The 16,873-nt window shown below is 35.3% G+C and overlaps 1 protein-coding gene across 5 annotated transcripts in view; it reads right to left on the reverse strand.

Moving 5' to 3' along the window:
* The window catches only part of DLG2 (discs large MAGUK scaffold protein 2), a 2,193,106-nt gene that overhangs the window by 1,690,187 nt on the left and 486,046 nt on the right, over nucleotides 1-16,873 (reverse strand). Inside the window, exon 1 of one of the 5 annotated variants that reach the window (XM_055355580.2) lies at nucleotides 2,322-2,742. The exons of the other annotated variants lie outside the window; for them this stretch is intronic. Coding sequence (XP_055211555.1) covers nucleotides 2,322-2,351 — 30 coding nt within the window. The 5' untranslated portion in view covers nucleotides 2,352-2,742. Of the gene's footprint in view, nucleotides 1-2,321; nucleotides 2,743-16,873 lie in introns of those variants that run through there. 5 annotated transcript variants of the gene reach the window in all.

Consider the following 16,873-nt stretch of genomic DNA (forward strand, 5'->3'; position numbering starts at 1 on the left):
CCAAGGAAAGGGAAGGAGGAACAAAAATGCTATCACCAATGGAAATATTTCTGTTTTCCTGCCACTAAAATCTTGACAAAGGTAGTGGTCAGCTGTGGTATCGAAATGTGCTGTGAATGAAATGGAGCTTAGGACGTATCATAATTAACAGTTCCAGTCTCACATAAAGCTTCTGTAAAGCAATAATTGAAGACAGCACCTTAGCCAGAGCTATTGGAAAGTGAACTTATTGCTGGGGGATAAAGAGATGAGTATTAAACTAAGATATAATTAAAATTTCCAAATTGTGGGCAAGTTTCTTGTCAAACAGTCCCAAGTAAGTAGAGCAAGGGCATCCCAAGTGCATGGCCACTTGGGGAAAAACAGTAAAGTATCAACAGTGGTAGACTAAGTAGATAAGATTTGCAGTCTAAAGTCCTCTAAGAGGTCTCTTCACCTATGTCCAGCTTTTGAAGCAATCATGCATTATTTACCATTTAAATATTACAATGTAACTTTGCTGTATGTTTGTTCTTTAAAGATGGTATATACATCACTCTAGAAATGTTCGTGGATATAACTAAGAAAATGAAATTTCATGTGGGTCTGTGTTTTCTTGATTCATATAATTTATATGATAAATCACAATACTGGAGTACTGACATTTATCTCTTATTAAGAATTTAAAGCAAAACAATAATATGTATCACCTATGTACCTGTAGTCAATAATATTTTTATAAGTAAATATAAGGCATATGACTTTTTTATTAGATAATGTTTTCCAAATTGAAGGCACTTGGATTTTGGTATTGATTTAATTTGCATAATATAGTAGACTTCTAGTTTGGGTTCTCATTAATAACTTTTGATAACTTATTTTTACAATATTAATTATGTTTCACAGTATCTAAAATTATTATAATTTGGGAATAAATAATTATAAAACACAAGTAGATCAGATTTGGCAGTACTCTCTCAAGAAAAGTAACACAAGGGTAACACCTCAGGAAGAGTAACATATTTCAGAGGATATTTCCTTTAGTAGATTACATAAGGACATACAATTTCCTACTTAATATTTTTTAAAATTTACTTTAGTTGCTTTACTGATTTAACTGGAATACTGCATGAGATGTTTGGCAATTTTTAAAAGTAAAATAAGGTATTCATCTAATTTAGAGGCCTAGTCAACTAACTCAACTAGAAGTTTTAGGCTTTAAATCCACTAACATCAACTGAAGCTGCCATGTGATATTAGGCCATATGGGAAGATATCCATTAAGATTTTCTGGGACTTCATTTGTAAAAGTAATATATTTAAGGTCATACTATGGGGAACTTGGTTTGTGGCTTTGAAATTAAATAATCTTTTCTTCAGTGGTAAAAGGAGATCACAATGGGACATCTACACTTAGTTAACTCTCATGTACTAAGCTATTAATTTTGTTATGTTTAATAGTCATCTAATCAACGTGAGATACAAAAAGATATGGTTCAAATTAACTCATGGTATGCTTACATGCAAAATGAAAAGGGAACTAATGAATAAATGTCTATAATTAGTTTTTCCCAAAAATATTAGGAATATCTATTCAAATAATCAGTGATTATAAAATTTAAATACATTATTTAGAACTGATGGCAGAATAAAATAAAATGCTTTTGAAATGTTTCGCTATTTTCTGTAAAACCAATCCATAAAACGATTGCCTATTGATTTTATTTCATTCCCACTTTTATTTATACTTCCAATAATGCAAATATTTGTGTATAATTAAAATAGAATTAGCTAAATATTAAATATTGTGTTTGTTTTAACTCAGAGCCTTGAGATTTTTTTCCTTTAAAATAAATCACTAAAATGCAGAATATCAGAATTCTCCAATCAGAAGCAATATGTCAAGTCACAGTAAAGCTGATTGGCTTCTTCAAACACAGAAGACATGGTTTTTAAATGAAAAGCTAATTATCACACTCAGAAAGACCGCCCTGATATGTTAAGTTAAACTGATGTGTATGTGCTACACTACTACTATAGATATTTCTATTATGAGCTATAAATAGATGCAAAAGCAAATCCTGCCATAAAAAAAAAAAAAAAAAACAAAACAGGCAAATTCTCCTTCCATTTGCACAAACATGCAATATCACTTTAAGAAGTTAAAATCACATAAAGACAGGACCCCCCAGACCCTCAGGGAACAAAATGCCCAGCAAAGTAAATTATACTAATCATTTTCTCTCATGAACTGGCAGCACCTACTAGAACTGTTTAATTACGGGACCAGAATAATAATAGAAAAATGCTGCACACAATAACAGCCCTGTTTCCTATCCTACCTTTGTGGTGACAATGCACAGGCAATCCATCCTGGATCCCTACACAGGACTCAGTACATGGAAATCACACCAGCAAATCAGCAAAGGTGAGAAAAGCCTTTTGGAAATTGCACACAGAAAGAAGCAGAGCTTGGATTCTGTACAGACGGCTTTTCCAAGGGGGCCCCTCATGGGAAATTCGAGCCCTCCTCCATACAGCTCAAGGCAAGCAGGATTCTGCTAGGCACCAGAAAATCCCCTAGAAATCAGCTCCGGCAAAACTTCCCGGTGGCTTGCTGGGCTCCGTGGCTGCATGGTCTTTTAGCGGATTCCTTGATCGGAACAAGGCTCCTGTGAGTGCCCCGCACAGTTCTATCGTTGCGATGAGTGTAACACCAAGCACCAGGGAATCACATTTCAGCTCTTGCTCTTGTTTCTGAATTCTGATGTGCTGCTTCAGTATACTCATAAGATTTTCTTTGCCAAAGTCCCCCCTTTGTTGCCTTCCTTTCTTACTAACACTGAGTAACACAAAAAACTACCCGTCCCATCTACCAAATGGCTGTCGTTCCAGTGCCAGAATAGCGGCTTTGGATAATAAAATGCTATTTATTATGAGCATGATTGCCGGGAGTCTAAATGACTCGAAAGATATGACTGAAAAGCTAAGGTGCATGTGGTGCTGCATACATCACATCTCAACTCACTTGCAATTACAAGGGCAGCTTCTTACAAATGACTAACAGCTGGATAAGGAAAATCAAGCCAGTGACATAAGGAAACTGCGGATTTGGAGGTTTAACTTACAGAAAAGGGTTACATTTCTCCTTTTTTGTGTTTACCTATGTGTGTGGTCCATGACATATGCAAATACACAAACAACCTGAACATTTAAATGAATATTATGAAATTGGGGTGGGAGGAGGTTCTAAAGTGTTTACAAAAGTTCCACATTCTGAGTGAAAAAATGAGTTCTTTCCCAAACTTTTCCCTCCTCACTTGCTGTCTGCAGGCACTTATTAAGTGGGCAGAGCTTTGTGTTGCCTTCTGCAGCATTTTAACAGCCAAATGATTAGCACTCTCCCCTCCCCCAAATCCCTCCCTTTCTTCTAGTAAAGCTGCTACTACACAGACGGCCTTTGAGGTGCTTGACAAGCATCACTCTGGATAATAATATACTTTTTTTTCCCATCATCTTAGACACACAGGCAGTCACAGACTGAAACAGAAAAACAGACACAGGAGCTCAGAAAGGAGAGAGGGGGTGGGAAGGGAGAATGAGGGAGAGTGAGGGAGAATGAGAGAGAGTGAATGACAGAATGGAAAGTACTGCCTGACCAATAAAAATCGAAAATCAAGGATTCGCTCTCACTAGGAAGAAAATACATAATCAACTGGACCATTGAAATATCAAAAATAAATGTCTAGGGACCCATACACTTTATCTCCTGAGGATACTGGCAGGACCATTTCCCACCCCACTACTAACCACCACCCTCTTTTTTTTTTTTTTTCATAAAAAGTATACTTTCTATGATAAACAATTTGGAAAAAAATAATATAAATAATATATAAGACTCTTCTACTTTTCATGAATTATTGAGGTTCTAACGTCAATATCCCAATAACCTCCTGATTGGTAAATAAATGAATGTCTCAGAAACTGACATGTCATTATTTTACCCAAATGAGAGCACTGTTCATAAAGATTTTAAGTTCATAGCAAATCAAATACGTGTTCTGAGAAAAAAAAGAAGAAAAGACAAGCTCCTAAAGTTCAATTTGATATAAAAACCTTCAAAAGTGGCTCAAAAAATATTTGTAGTTAAAAAGTATAATTTCCTCTGAACTGCTATCCTACTGATGTAAGAAATTTCAAGTAAGTTTCAAGTTAAACACCACCAATAAAATCCATGCTCTGGTCCATTCCATTAGGTAACTCTGTCTTATGGTTCAGTAATTTGAAAAGGTCAAAGAAACACCAGTTTGTCTATTCACCCTCATTTGTTACATCATCACAGTAATTATTTTAACTCAATACTTCCTAAGCTTATCTAAGGGTGTGTAAAACCTTATATCTTTATGTACCAGCGTGTTTCCCTGACACAACTAACATCTAATAGGTAATTGAGACTTACTGCCATATTCATGTTCAAAATAATTAGTCTTTGTGTCCCTATAGCACCTTAAAGTTGACAAAGAACTTGTAACAGTCTCACAGGCTTGGGAAGTTTAAATGACTTCCTAAAAGCCTAGTAACTTTCAATGGCAACATTAAAGACCACGTCCCTTAATTCCAAGTCCAGGTCTTTGTTAGTCATAGAGACAGTCAGAATGGAGACAATCAGGGGTTAGACAGAGGAAGTAAATAAATTGGATAGCAGAGTAAGATGAGTATTTTCACAAGGTATCCTGGAAGATGATACCTTCGGAACTTCATTCCATCTTTGCAGAGAGGCAGACACTTAGAGAAAAATTAGCAAAGGGAGCCTGATTAGTCTTCTAACGCTGGTGGATCACAGAGGAAAGCACTTTGTAAACTATAGGGACTTGCAGAAATAAAACACAGCTTGTCTAGCATAGGTTCTAGAATACCTTAGGCAGTCCCTAAGTCATTCACCTGACACATGTTTGTTGAGCACTCATTATGTGATTATTTGATTAATGTCTATATCACCCTCTAAAATGCACTCCTTAAAGATAGTTTTAACTCTTTATTTCCATTGCCTAGACTAGTGTCTCATTCATTCAACAAATATACTTGAGAATCTACTTATGTGGAAACACAAAGTGAGGAAAAGCTAGCAAAATCCCGGCCCACAAGAGAATAAAAAACTATAGTACCGTACAGAAAGCATTTGGGAGTGTTTTACGTCTACAAAATAGAGGCATTTAACCCAGAATGGAGCAGTGAGGGAAAGCTTTCTGGAGAGGGGCCTTGAGCTAAGATGAGGAAGAACCATAGGAGTTAACTAGAAGTTAGGAGAAAAGAGAATTGCATGCACTCTATTGTATTTGAAAAAGGAATGAATCAGCAATATGTTATACCTTTATACAATCAGTTTAATAAATACATCCAATAAAAGTGCTTCAGAGCAAGCATTTACAGCAAGCATTTTACAAACTGAATATGCAATCTTTATTTGAGAAAAAAGAGCATTGCTCATATAATTTTGAGTACAAGTATACTGTAAATGCATGTACAATATGTATGTTATATATTCATTTGTTTGTATTCACCTCAAGTGATTAACTGGATAATGTATGTATGTTTAGATATAAGTACATAACATTTTGAAGTGTAGACCCATTTGGGATTTCCACTTTGTGTATACCTTATCTTTGATTGATTTTCCTCAGATATAAAGATGATAGAGGATAATTCACTCCTTTGCCTCAAGGGAAACATTATGTTGTTTTTATAATTAACAAGGTATTGACACAAAGCATTTTTTTTTTTTAACAGACATAGTGCTCAATTGGGCCTGTGATTTTCACAAGAAGTCTTTGGCAAGATAAAAAGCCTCAGCCTGCAAGCTGCTTTACTTGATATTCCTTGAGGTTAATGATCTAAAACTAGAAATATATTGATTCTTAGTAAAACCTATCATTTAAAGTTTGATATCATAAAATTACTCTTGTAAATTACTTGCACTAAACCTGTACCTTAACCACTTAAATCCATTATTACTTTTATTTTGTTTGTTTCCAACAGGGAAAAATATGTCTAGAAGTGAAATCCAGTCAGTGTCTATTCTAGAATCTAAGCCCCTTGAGGGCAGATTTAATGTATATATATGCACCTAATATGGTACTGGCACTTAAGAGGCACAAAATCAATATTAGTGGAATGAAAGAATAATCACAGCTCTAGTTATGCTATTTTTTGATAGTTTTTAAAAAATCTATTTAAACCTATGATCCTTTATTCATATGAGAACCATATATTTATATTAATTATATACATATATACATATGTGCATACATAAAAATTTAAAAATAAATATATTGGTGCATGTAGCTGAAGGTATTTGCAAATAAAAATATTTTCATTGGAAAATCCAGTCTGATGTAAGAAGGTATGGTTTAGAACAGTCTTATCTATAATGGAGAAGGGCAATTTCTAGCTGAAGTGTTACAAGTACAGGATGCTACTGAAACTAGGTGCTTGCTATTGTGTTAGAAAAACAGTAATAAATATAAGCATGTTAATAATAATAGTAATTTATCAAGTTGCTATTATCTGAAGTACTGGGGTAAATGCTTTGTAACTATTATCTCATGGTCATAATACCCTTTAGGAAATAATTATAATCCCTATTTTATAGTTAAGGAAACTGAAGTTGCTTGAGGTTCTATGACCTGCCGTGACACAAAACCTAGGTGACCCCAACCCAGAGAGTGGTCTATGTTATTTCCGTCTCATCACACTGCAAATCCTGAAATCATTTCTGTCCCTCTGGGTCCAAACTGAGAGTATGGCACAAACAGATACAAAAGGCCTTCTCCTTAGCCAAAGGTAGCCTGGACTCCATGCAGATGAACTATAAACAACCTGTGATCCTCCTAAAAAGATAGGTTCATCTCTGGGTTCCTACCTGACATCTTCCATAGCTTATAAGGGCCTTGGGAATAACCCCAGAAGGAATGGACTCCACATTAGAAAGATTAGGTCCAAAGGAAATAACAAGAAATCCACCCACCTGGCCTCCTATCCCTGTCTATCTGTTCCCCATATACCCAGAACAGCAGGCACACAAATGACATCTGCAAAGCTTGTTAGCTTAGTAAAATAAATAGACTGTAGGCAGGTCATGGCAAAATGCCTGCCCTCATTTCCAAACTCTCCAGAGGTAAGTAAGAAATTAGGATCAACTGAAAAAAGACTGAATTTTTCAGAGTTTCTATCATTAAAAAAATCAGGACAGTAATGGATCCCGAAAATAATTCATGAAAAGCAGGAGTCTATGTATTCTGTTCAAGTTAAATGTGTATCCTTACAAAAAAAATATAAAAACTAAACAAGCAAAATTTTGAGTGAACCAATAATTGCTAATGAAATGAATTAATTTTTAGTTTTAACCCATCTTTTAATCATGATATTCAATTGTATGGACCTAAATTTTATGTCAGTTTTTCTCATGTGAGTTGGAACATAGTTAAATGATAGCCACGTAGCTCTCCCAGTTATTATCATCATCAAAATCTAAACAACCTTTGAAATTTTATATAAATGGTAGGTTATAAATAATGTAAACATTCAATAAAAGTTGTTTCCCTAACAAATCAAAGTTTACATAAACTTTGTTGAACATTAACTACATTTCTTATGAGGCTCAATTTTTCCTATTATGCAATGCTGTGCGTTGAGTGGATTCCAGAAATCCAAATAGTTGTGTGCAAGCCACAAATCTAAAAAGCTATAATGGTCAAAAATAAAATTTTGCTTTCAAGTCAATATAAATAACCTCAGCAGTATTGCTAAATGCCATTCCCATACTCCACCTTCTTATACCCTGATATGGTTTGGTTGTGTCCCCACCCAAATCTCAACTTGAATTGTATCTCCCAGAATTCCCACGTCGTGGGAGGGACCCACGGGAAATAATTGAATCATGGATGCCGGTCTTTCCCATGCTATACTTGTGTTATGGAATCAGTCTCACAAGATCTGATGGGTTTATCAGGGATTTATGCTTTTGCTTCTTCCTCATTTTCTCATACTGTCACCATGTAAGAAGTGTCTTTCACCTCCTGCCATGATTCTAAGGTCTCCTCAGCCAAGTGGAACTGTAAGTCCAATTAAACCTCTTGTTCTTTCCAGTCTCGGGTATGTCTTTATCAGCAGCCTGAAAACAAACTAATACATACTCAAAGCACACTGGCCTGTTACCTGTTCCTCAGTATAGTGTTTCACTCTAATTCTTCCTCTGGGCCTTGAATTTGTTGTTTCTTCTGCCAGAAACTGTCTTTCCCTGGATTTGCACATGGCTGGCTCCTTCTCATCATTCAAGGCTCTGCTCAGATGTTACCACCTCAGCAAGACCTTCCCAAACTGATTTCCCCTAATTAGAATCTCTTCCATCCCTTCTCCATTACATCATCCCAGTTTATTTCCTCCATATGATTATCACAATCCAAAATTATCTTCTCTATTCATCTCTTACTATCTCCCCTATCTGAAGTTTACCAGTGAGAGCAGGAACCTTATGTTTTGTCCATGGCAATCTCACCACTGTTTGGAACATAACAGATGCTAAATAGAGATTTTTGAATGAGTGAATGAATGAATGAGATGCATCACATGGAAACTCTTTAAAAAGTATATGGCTAGAATCAGCAGTCCAACATGAAATTTGCAATGCAAGATCTTTAACATAGTTTGGTTTCTAAGGATCTGATTTACACTAACAATAGTATTTACAAACATACACATAAACAATAGTTCTTTGGATTCAAAATTAATTTATTTTGAAATGTATTGGGAAAAATTAAGGTATACAACATCATGTAAGATATATATACATAGTAAAAAGATTATTATAGTGAAGCAAATTAACATATTTATCACTTCTCATATAGTTACCCATTTTTTTGTTTTTGTGTCAAGAACAGCTAAAATCTACTCATTTAGCATGAATCCCGTATATAATACAATGTTATTACCTACAGTCCTCATGGTGTACATTAGCTCTTTAGACTTCTTCATAGTTCATATCTGCTAGTTTGTATCCTCCAGCCTACATCTCTTCATTCCTCCCAACTCAGTAACCACTGTTTTATTCTGTGTGTGTATTTTTTAAATTTTATTTTGTATATGGTAAGTATGTGTATATGTATACACACACAGATAGATAGATTCCACATATATGTGAGATTATGCAATATTTTCCTTTCTGTGTCTGGCTTATTTCACTTAGCATAATGTCCTCCCAGGCTCCTCCATGTCATGGCAAGTGGAAAGATCTCATTCTTTTTTAAAGCTGAATATTATTCCATATTATGTGTGTACTACAGTTTCTTTATCCATTCACCCACTGACAAACACTTATTTCCCCATCTTGGCTACTGTGAATAATACCGCAAAGGTCATACGAGTGCAAATATCTTTACAAGATTGTGCTTTCATTTCCTTTGTGTATATGCCCAGAAGAGGAATTGCTGGGCCATACAGTGTTGTATCTTCAGTTTCTTTAGGGACCTCCCTACTGTTTTGCATAATGGCTGTACCAATCTCCATTCCCACCAACAGTGTACAGAGTTCCCATTTCTCCACATCATCACCAACATTTGTCATCTTTTGACTTTTATTTAGAAATAGAAAACAATTTATATGACACTCCCAAAACAAAGAAAGGTATGCACAGAATAATTTTTGTAGAAAATATGCATTTGTAACCTATCTTTTTAAAAAATTATGAGTACATGATAGTTATATATATTTATAGGGTACATGTGATGTTCTGGTACAAGCATAAAATGTTTAATGATTACATCAGGGTAACTGGGATATCCATCACCTCAGGAACTTATTTTTTTTTGTATTAGACACATTCCAATTCCAGTCTTAGTTTTTTGATATATATAATAATTACTGTTGACTATAGTCACCCTGTTGTGTTATCAAATACTAGATCTTATTCATTCCATCTAACTATACTTTTATATAAATTAACCATCCCCACTTTTCCCCTCCATCACCGCTACTCTTCCCAGCCTTAGGTACCCATCATTATACTCTTTTCTCTCCATGAGTTCAACTGTTTTAATGTTTAGCCTCATATGACACAGAACATGTGAAATTTGTCTTTCTGTGCCAGGTTTCTTTCACTTAACATAATGACCTCAAGTTCCATCCATGTTGTTGCAAATGATAGGAGTTCATTCTTTTTTGTGGCTAAATAATATTCCAATGTGTACCACATTTTCTTTACCCATTCATCAGTTGATGGACACTTTGATTCCAAATCTTGGCTAAGTGAATAAATAATAAATACAGGAGTGTAGGTATCTCTTCAATACGCTGATTTCTTTTCTTCTGGATAAATACCTAGCAATGGGATTGCTCAATCATATGGTAGTTTCTATTTTTAATTTTTGAGGAATCTCCATACTCCTCTCCACAGTGGATGTACTAATTTATACTCCCACAAACAGTGTATGAGGGTTACCCTTTCTCCACATCCTCACCAGAACTCATTATTTCCTGCCTTTTGGATAAAAGCCATTTTAACTGGGGTGAGATGATACCCCACTGTTGTTTTGATTTGCATTTCTTGATGATTAATAATGTTGAGTATTTTTCATATATCTATTGGCTATTTACACATCTTCTTTTGAGAAATCTCTGTTCAGATCTTTTGTCCATTTTAAAATCAGATTATTTGTTTTTTTTCCCATTGAGTTGTTTGAGCTCCCTATATATTAGGGTTATTAATCTATTATCACATGAAAATATTTCCTCCCATTGTATAATTTGTCTCATTTGTTGATTATTTCCTTTGCTATGGAGAGCTTTTTAGCTTGATGTAATGTCATTTTTCTATTTATGCTTTGGTTGCCTGCACTTTTGAGGTATTACTCCAGAAATTTTTGCCCAGACCAATGTCCTGGAGAGTTTCTTCAGAGTTTTCTTTCAGTAGTTTCATAGTTTCAGGTCTTATATTTAAATCTTTAATCCATTTTTATTTTATTTTTGTATATGGTGAGATATAGGGTTGTAGTTTCATTTTTCTGCACATGGATATCCAGTTTTCCTGGCACAATTTATTAAAGAGACTGTCCTTTTCCCAAAATATGTTCTTCACACCTTTGTCAAAATTGAGTTCATGGTAGATGTATGGATTTATTTTTGCATTCTCTATTCTGTTCCATTGATCTATGTGTCTGTTTTTATTCCAATACCATACTATAGCTCTGGTTTGGTTACTATAGCTCTGTAGTATAATTTAAAGTCAGGTAATGTAATTGCTCCAGCTTTGTTCTTTTTGTTGTCCATGATGGCTTTGGCTATCCTGGGTCTATACTGGTTCCATACAAATTTTAGGATTACTTTGTTATTTCTGTGAAGAATGTCATTGGTATTTTGATAGGGATTTCACTGAACGTGTAGATTGCTTTCAGCAGTATGAACACTTTAACAATATTGATTTCTCCAATCCATTAACACAAAATATCTTTCCATTTTTTCTGCCCTCTTCAATTTCTTTTACTAATGTTTTATAGTTTTCATTGAAGAGATCATTTACTTCTGTGATTAAAATTTATTCCTAGGCATATTATTTTATTTGTAGTTATTGTAAATGGGAGTTTTTTTCTTGGTTTCTTTTTCAGATTGTTCATTGTTGACATTTAGAAATGCTAATGCTTTTTGTATGTTGATTTTGTATCCAGCAATTGTATTGAATTTATTCTTCAGTTCTATTAGTATAGTTTTTTGGTGGAATTTTTAGGTTTTTCTAAATAGAAGATCGTATCAGCTATGAACAAGAATAATTTGACTTCTTTCATTCCAATTTAGATGCCCTTTATTATTTCTCTCATTTAATTACTCTAGCTAGGACTTCCAGTGCTATATTGAATAGCAGTGGTAAAAATGGGCATCCTTGTCTTGTTATATATCTTAGAGAAAAGGCTTTTAATTTTTCCCCTTCAGTATGGTACTATGTAGGAGTCTAGCATACATAGCTTTTAATTGTGTTGAGGTATGTTCCCTCTATGGCACATTTTTTAGCATTTTTGTCACGAAGAGATGTTGAATTTTATTGAATGATTTTCAGCATCAAATGAAATATGGTTTTATCCTTCATTCTGTCAATATGATATATTACATTGATTGATTTCTGTATGTTGAGACATCTGTGCATCCCTGGACGAATCTCACTTGGTCTTTTTTTTTTTTTTTTTTTTTTTTTGAGACGGAGTCTCGCTCTGTCGCCCAGGCTGGAGTGCAGTGGCGCGATCTCGGCTCACTGCAAGCTCCGCCTCCTGGGTTCACGCCATTCTCCTGCCTCAGCCTCCCGAGTAGCTGGGACTACAGGCGCCCGCCACCACGCCCGGCTAATTTTTAGTATTTTTAGTAGAGACGGGGTTTCACCGTGTTAGCCAGGATGGTCTCGATCTCCTGACCTCGTGATCCACCCGCCTCGGCCTCCCAAAGTGCTGGCTCACTTGGTCTTGATGAATGATCCTTTTAATTTGTTATTGAATTTGGTTTGTGAGTATTTTGTTGAGGATTTTTGCATCTATGTTCATCAGAGATATTTTCCTATAGTTTTCTTTTTTGATGTGTCTTTCTCCGGTTTTGGCATCGTGGTAATACTAGCCTCATGAAATAAGTTTGGAAGTGCTCCTTCCTCCTAGATTTTTTCAAGTAGTTTGAGTAGGATTGGTATTAGTTCTTTAAATATTTGGTAGAATTCATCAGTAAAGTCATTAGGTCTTGAATTTTTCTGTGATGGGAGACTTAATTATGACTTCTGTCTCATTACTTGTTATTGGTCTATTTTGGTTTCAGATTTTTTCATGGTTGAATCTTGGTAGGTTGTATGTGTAGAAATTTATTTATTCTAGATTTTCCAATTCTTTGGCATATAGTTGTTGATAGTATCTCTAATGATCCTTTGAATTTCTGTGATATCAGTTGTAATGTCACGTTTTTCATCTGATTTTATATTGGGGTGTCTTCTCTCTTTTGTTCTCAGTCTGGCTAAAGGTTTGTTGATTTACTAATTTTTGCTTGTTTTGCTTTTGCTTTTCTAGTTCCTTACAATGTATCATTAGGTTATTTATTTGAAATGTCTCTACTTTTTAATGCAGGTGCTTATTGGTATACTTCCATCTTACAATTGCTTTTGCTATATCCCATAAGTTTATGTATGTTGTGTTTCCATTTTCATTTGTTTCATAAAATCTTAAAATTCCCTTTCTGATTTCTTCATTGACCTGCTTGTCACTCAGGAGCATATTGTTTAATTTCTATGTGTTTGTATAGTTTCCAAAGTTCCTCTTCTTATTGATTTTTAGTTCTATTCCATAGTGGTCAGAAAAGATATTTAATATAATTTCAATGTTTTGAATGTTTTAAGACTCATTTTGTGCTTTAACTTATGGTCTATCATTGAGAATGACCCATGTGCTGAAAGAAAGAATGTGCATTCTGCAGCTTTTGGATAAAATGTTCTATAATATCTATTAGGCCCATTTGGTTGACAGTGTAGATTAAGTCTGATGTTTCTTTGTTGATTTTCTGTCTGGATGATCTGTTCAATGCTGAAAATGGGTTGTTGAGCTCTCCAGCTAGTATTGTATTATGGTCTTTCTTTCTCTTTAGCCTTAATAATATTTGTTTTATATATATGGGTGCTCTAGTGTTGGGTGCATATACATTTATAATTGTTATATCCTCTTGCCAAATGGACTCCTTTATCATTATATAATGTCCTTCTTTGTCTCTTTCTTTAGTTCCTATCTTAGAATTTATTCTATCTGATATAGGTATAGCTAATTCCTGCTCTTTCTTAGTTTACATTTGTACAGAATATCTTTTTCCATCCCTTTAATTTCACTCTATAGGTGAAGTGAGTTTTGTAGGCAGCATATAATTGGGTCTTTTTTTTTTAATCAGTTTATCCACTTTATGTTTTTCATTGGAAAGTTTAGTCCATTTATAGTAAACGTTATTATTGATAGGTAAGAACTTACTCCTCCCATTTTGTTATTTGTTTTCTGGTTACTTTGTGGTCTTCTCTTCCCTCCTTCCTTCCTGTCTTCCTTTGTGTAAAAGTGATTTTCTCTGGTAGTATGTTCTAATTTCTTGCTTTTACTTTTGTGTGTATCTGTTGTGGGTTTTTTGATCCAAGGTTACGATGAAGCTTGCAAATAATACCTTGTAAAAAATAATTTTAAACTAATGATAACCTAACTCTGCTTTCAGAAACAATGCACAAGCAAAGAGAAAACTTAAAAAAAACTCTGCACTTTATCCTCCATGTTCTTTGACTTTTAGTTGTTTCTATATATTTTTATACTGTCTATTTCTTAGAAATATGTTGTAGTTATTATTTTTGATTAGTTCTTTTACTATTCCTATTCAAGATATGAGTGGTTTACACACCACAATTACAGTGTTGAAATATTCTGTATTTGGTTGTGTATTTGCTGTTACCAGTGAGTTTTGTACCTTCAGATTTCTTATTGTTTGTTAATGTCCTTTTCTTTTAGATTAAAGAACTCTCTTTAGCATTGCTCTTAGGACAAGTCCACTGTTGATGAAATCCCTCAGCTTTTATTTGACTTGTAAAGTTTTATTTTTCCTTCATGTTTGAAGGCTATTTTCCCTGGATATGCTATTCTAGGATAAAAGTTGTTTCATTTTTTTTTCCTTCAGCACTTTAAATATGTCATGCACCTCTATCTTGGACTGTCAGATTTCCACTAAAAAGTTTGTTGCCAGATGTATGCTCCCTTGCAATGTTGCTTGTTTCTTTTTTCTTGCTTCATTTAGGATCCTTTCTTTATCCTTAGCCTTTGGGAATTTGATTATTAAATGTGTTGAAGTAGTCTTATGTGGATTAAATCTGCTTAATTTTCTATGACCTTCATCTACCCGATAATATTTTTTCTAGGTTTGGAAATTTCTCTGTTATTATTTCTTTAAATAAACTTTCTTACCTGATCTCTTTCTTTACTTCCTCCTTAAGGTCAATACATTTTACATTTTCCCTTTTGAGACTGTTTTCTAGGTCTCATAGGTTTGCTTCATTCTCTTTATTATTTTTTTCTTCTTTCCCCCATGGCTGTTTTTTATACAGCCTGTCTCCAATCTCACCAACTTTTCCTTCTGCTTGATCAATTCTACTCTTCAGAGATTCGAAAGCATTTTTCATTTTGACAATAGAAATTTTTCAGCTGCAAAACTTCTGCTTGATTATTTAAAAAATTATTTCAATCTGTTTGTTAAATTTCTGTGATAAGATTTTGAATCCCTTCTCTGTGTTATCTTGATGCTCACTGAGCTTTCTCAAACAACTATTTTGAATTCTCTTTCTGAAAGTTCATCTATTTCCACCACTCTAGAATTTGTCACTGGTGACTTATTTAGTTTGTTTAGTAGATCATGTTTTCCTGGATGTTCTTGATGCTTGTGGATGTTTGTTAATATCTGGGTATTTAGAAGTTAGGTATTTATTTTAAGCTTGAAGTCTCAGCTTGTTTGTACCTATCCTTCTTGAGAAGGGTTTCCAGGTATTCAAATGGAATTGGGTGTGGTGATCGAAGTCTCTGGTCACTGAAGCCATATCAACACTGGGAGATACCCCAGAACTAGTAATGCTGTAATTCTTGCAGACTCCTAGAGGTACCACCTTGGTAGGCTTGGGTAAGATCTGGGGAATTCCCTGGATTACTGGGCAGCAGTCTCTCATTCTCTTCCCTCACTTCTCACTTTCCCCAAACAGAAGTCTGTCTGTATGTCTGTTTGTCTCTCTCTCTCTCTCTCCTGAGCTTCCTGGAGTTGGGGGAGGGATGGTACAAGAACTCCCATGGCTATCACAGCCAGAACTGTGCTGGATAATACCTGAAAGCATCACAGTATTTGGGTCTTATCCAAGGTCCATGGCTACTCTTTCCTGGCTGCTACTGATGTTTCTTCAATGCCCAAGGGCTCTTTAGTCAGCAGGTGGCATATTTAGCCATGAAGGGGTCCCTCCTGTCAGGGAAGCAGGTTCCCTTCTAGCCAAGGGTAGGTCTAGAGATGCCATCCAGGAGCTAGGACCTGGAATTAAGGGTTTCAGGATTCAGCATGGTGCTTTATTTTACTGTGGCTGAGCTGGTACCCAGGTTGCAAGATGAAGTCCTTTGTACTTTTTCTTCTGCTTGCCCAAAGTGTAAGGAGTCTTTCCCAAGCTGAATGCCTGGAATTAGGGAGGGGTAACACAAACACTTCCTTGGGTGTGACAACTAGTGTCTCACTGGGTTTCATGTACCCCAAGTCCACTGGCCCCAAGCCCAGAGCAGTGCCAGGACTTATCCAAGGACTGCAGACCTTGTTACCTGACTGACATTCTAGGACATTAGGCTACTTTAGTCAGCCAATAGTGGAGCTACCCAAAACTCAGGTTCCTACCACTGGGGTGGAGAATTCCCCTTTGAATGGAGCTAGTCTAAATGCTTCATCTGTGGACACTGGTGGAATTTTGCCCTATGTTATATTCTGCTGTGAGAGGGCAGAATTGACTTCCAATGCAATGTCTCACAATCACTTCACTCTCTCCTGCAAACACACAGATTTTCTGAATACATGCCATCGGTTGGGAAAGGGTGGTATAGGCAATGCGAAACTGTCTTTCCTACCTTCTTTAGTGCCTCTTTCCTTGATATAGTATTTAAGCCAGCTACTGCGATCACTCACCTAACCTTTGGTTCTTATGAAGGTGCTTTCTTGCACAGATAGTTATTCAATTTGATGTTCCTGCAGGGGGGATAATCACTGGAGCGTTCTATTCAGCCATCTTCCTCTGCCTCCCTCCTATCTATTGACTGTTTGATAAAGCCATCCTAATGAGCGTGAAGTG

The sequence above is a fragment of the Gorilla gorilla genome, chromosome 9 (genome assembly GCF_029281585.2).
Source record: "Gorilla gorilla gorilla isolate KB3781 chromosome 9, NHGRI_mGorGor1-v2.1_pri, whole genome shotgun sequence".
NCBI classification, from domain to species: Eukaryota; Metazoa; Chordata; class Mammalia; order Primates; family Hominidae; genus Gorilla; species Gorilla gorilla.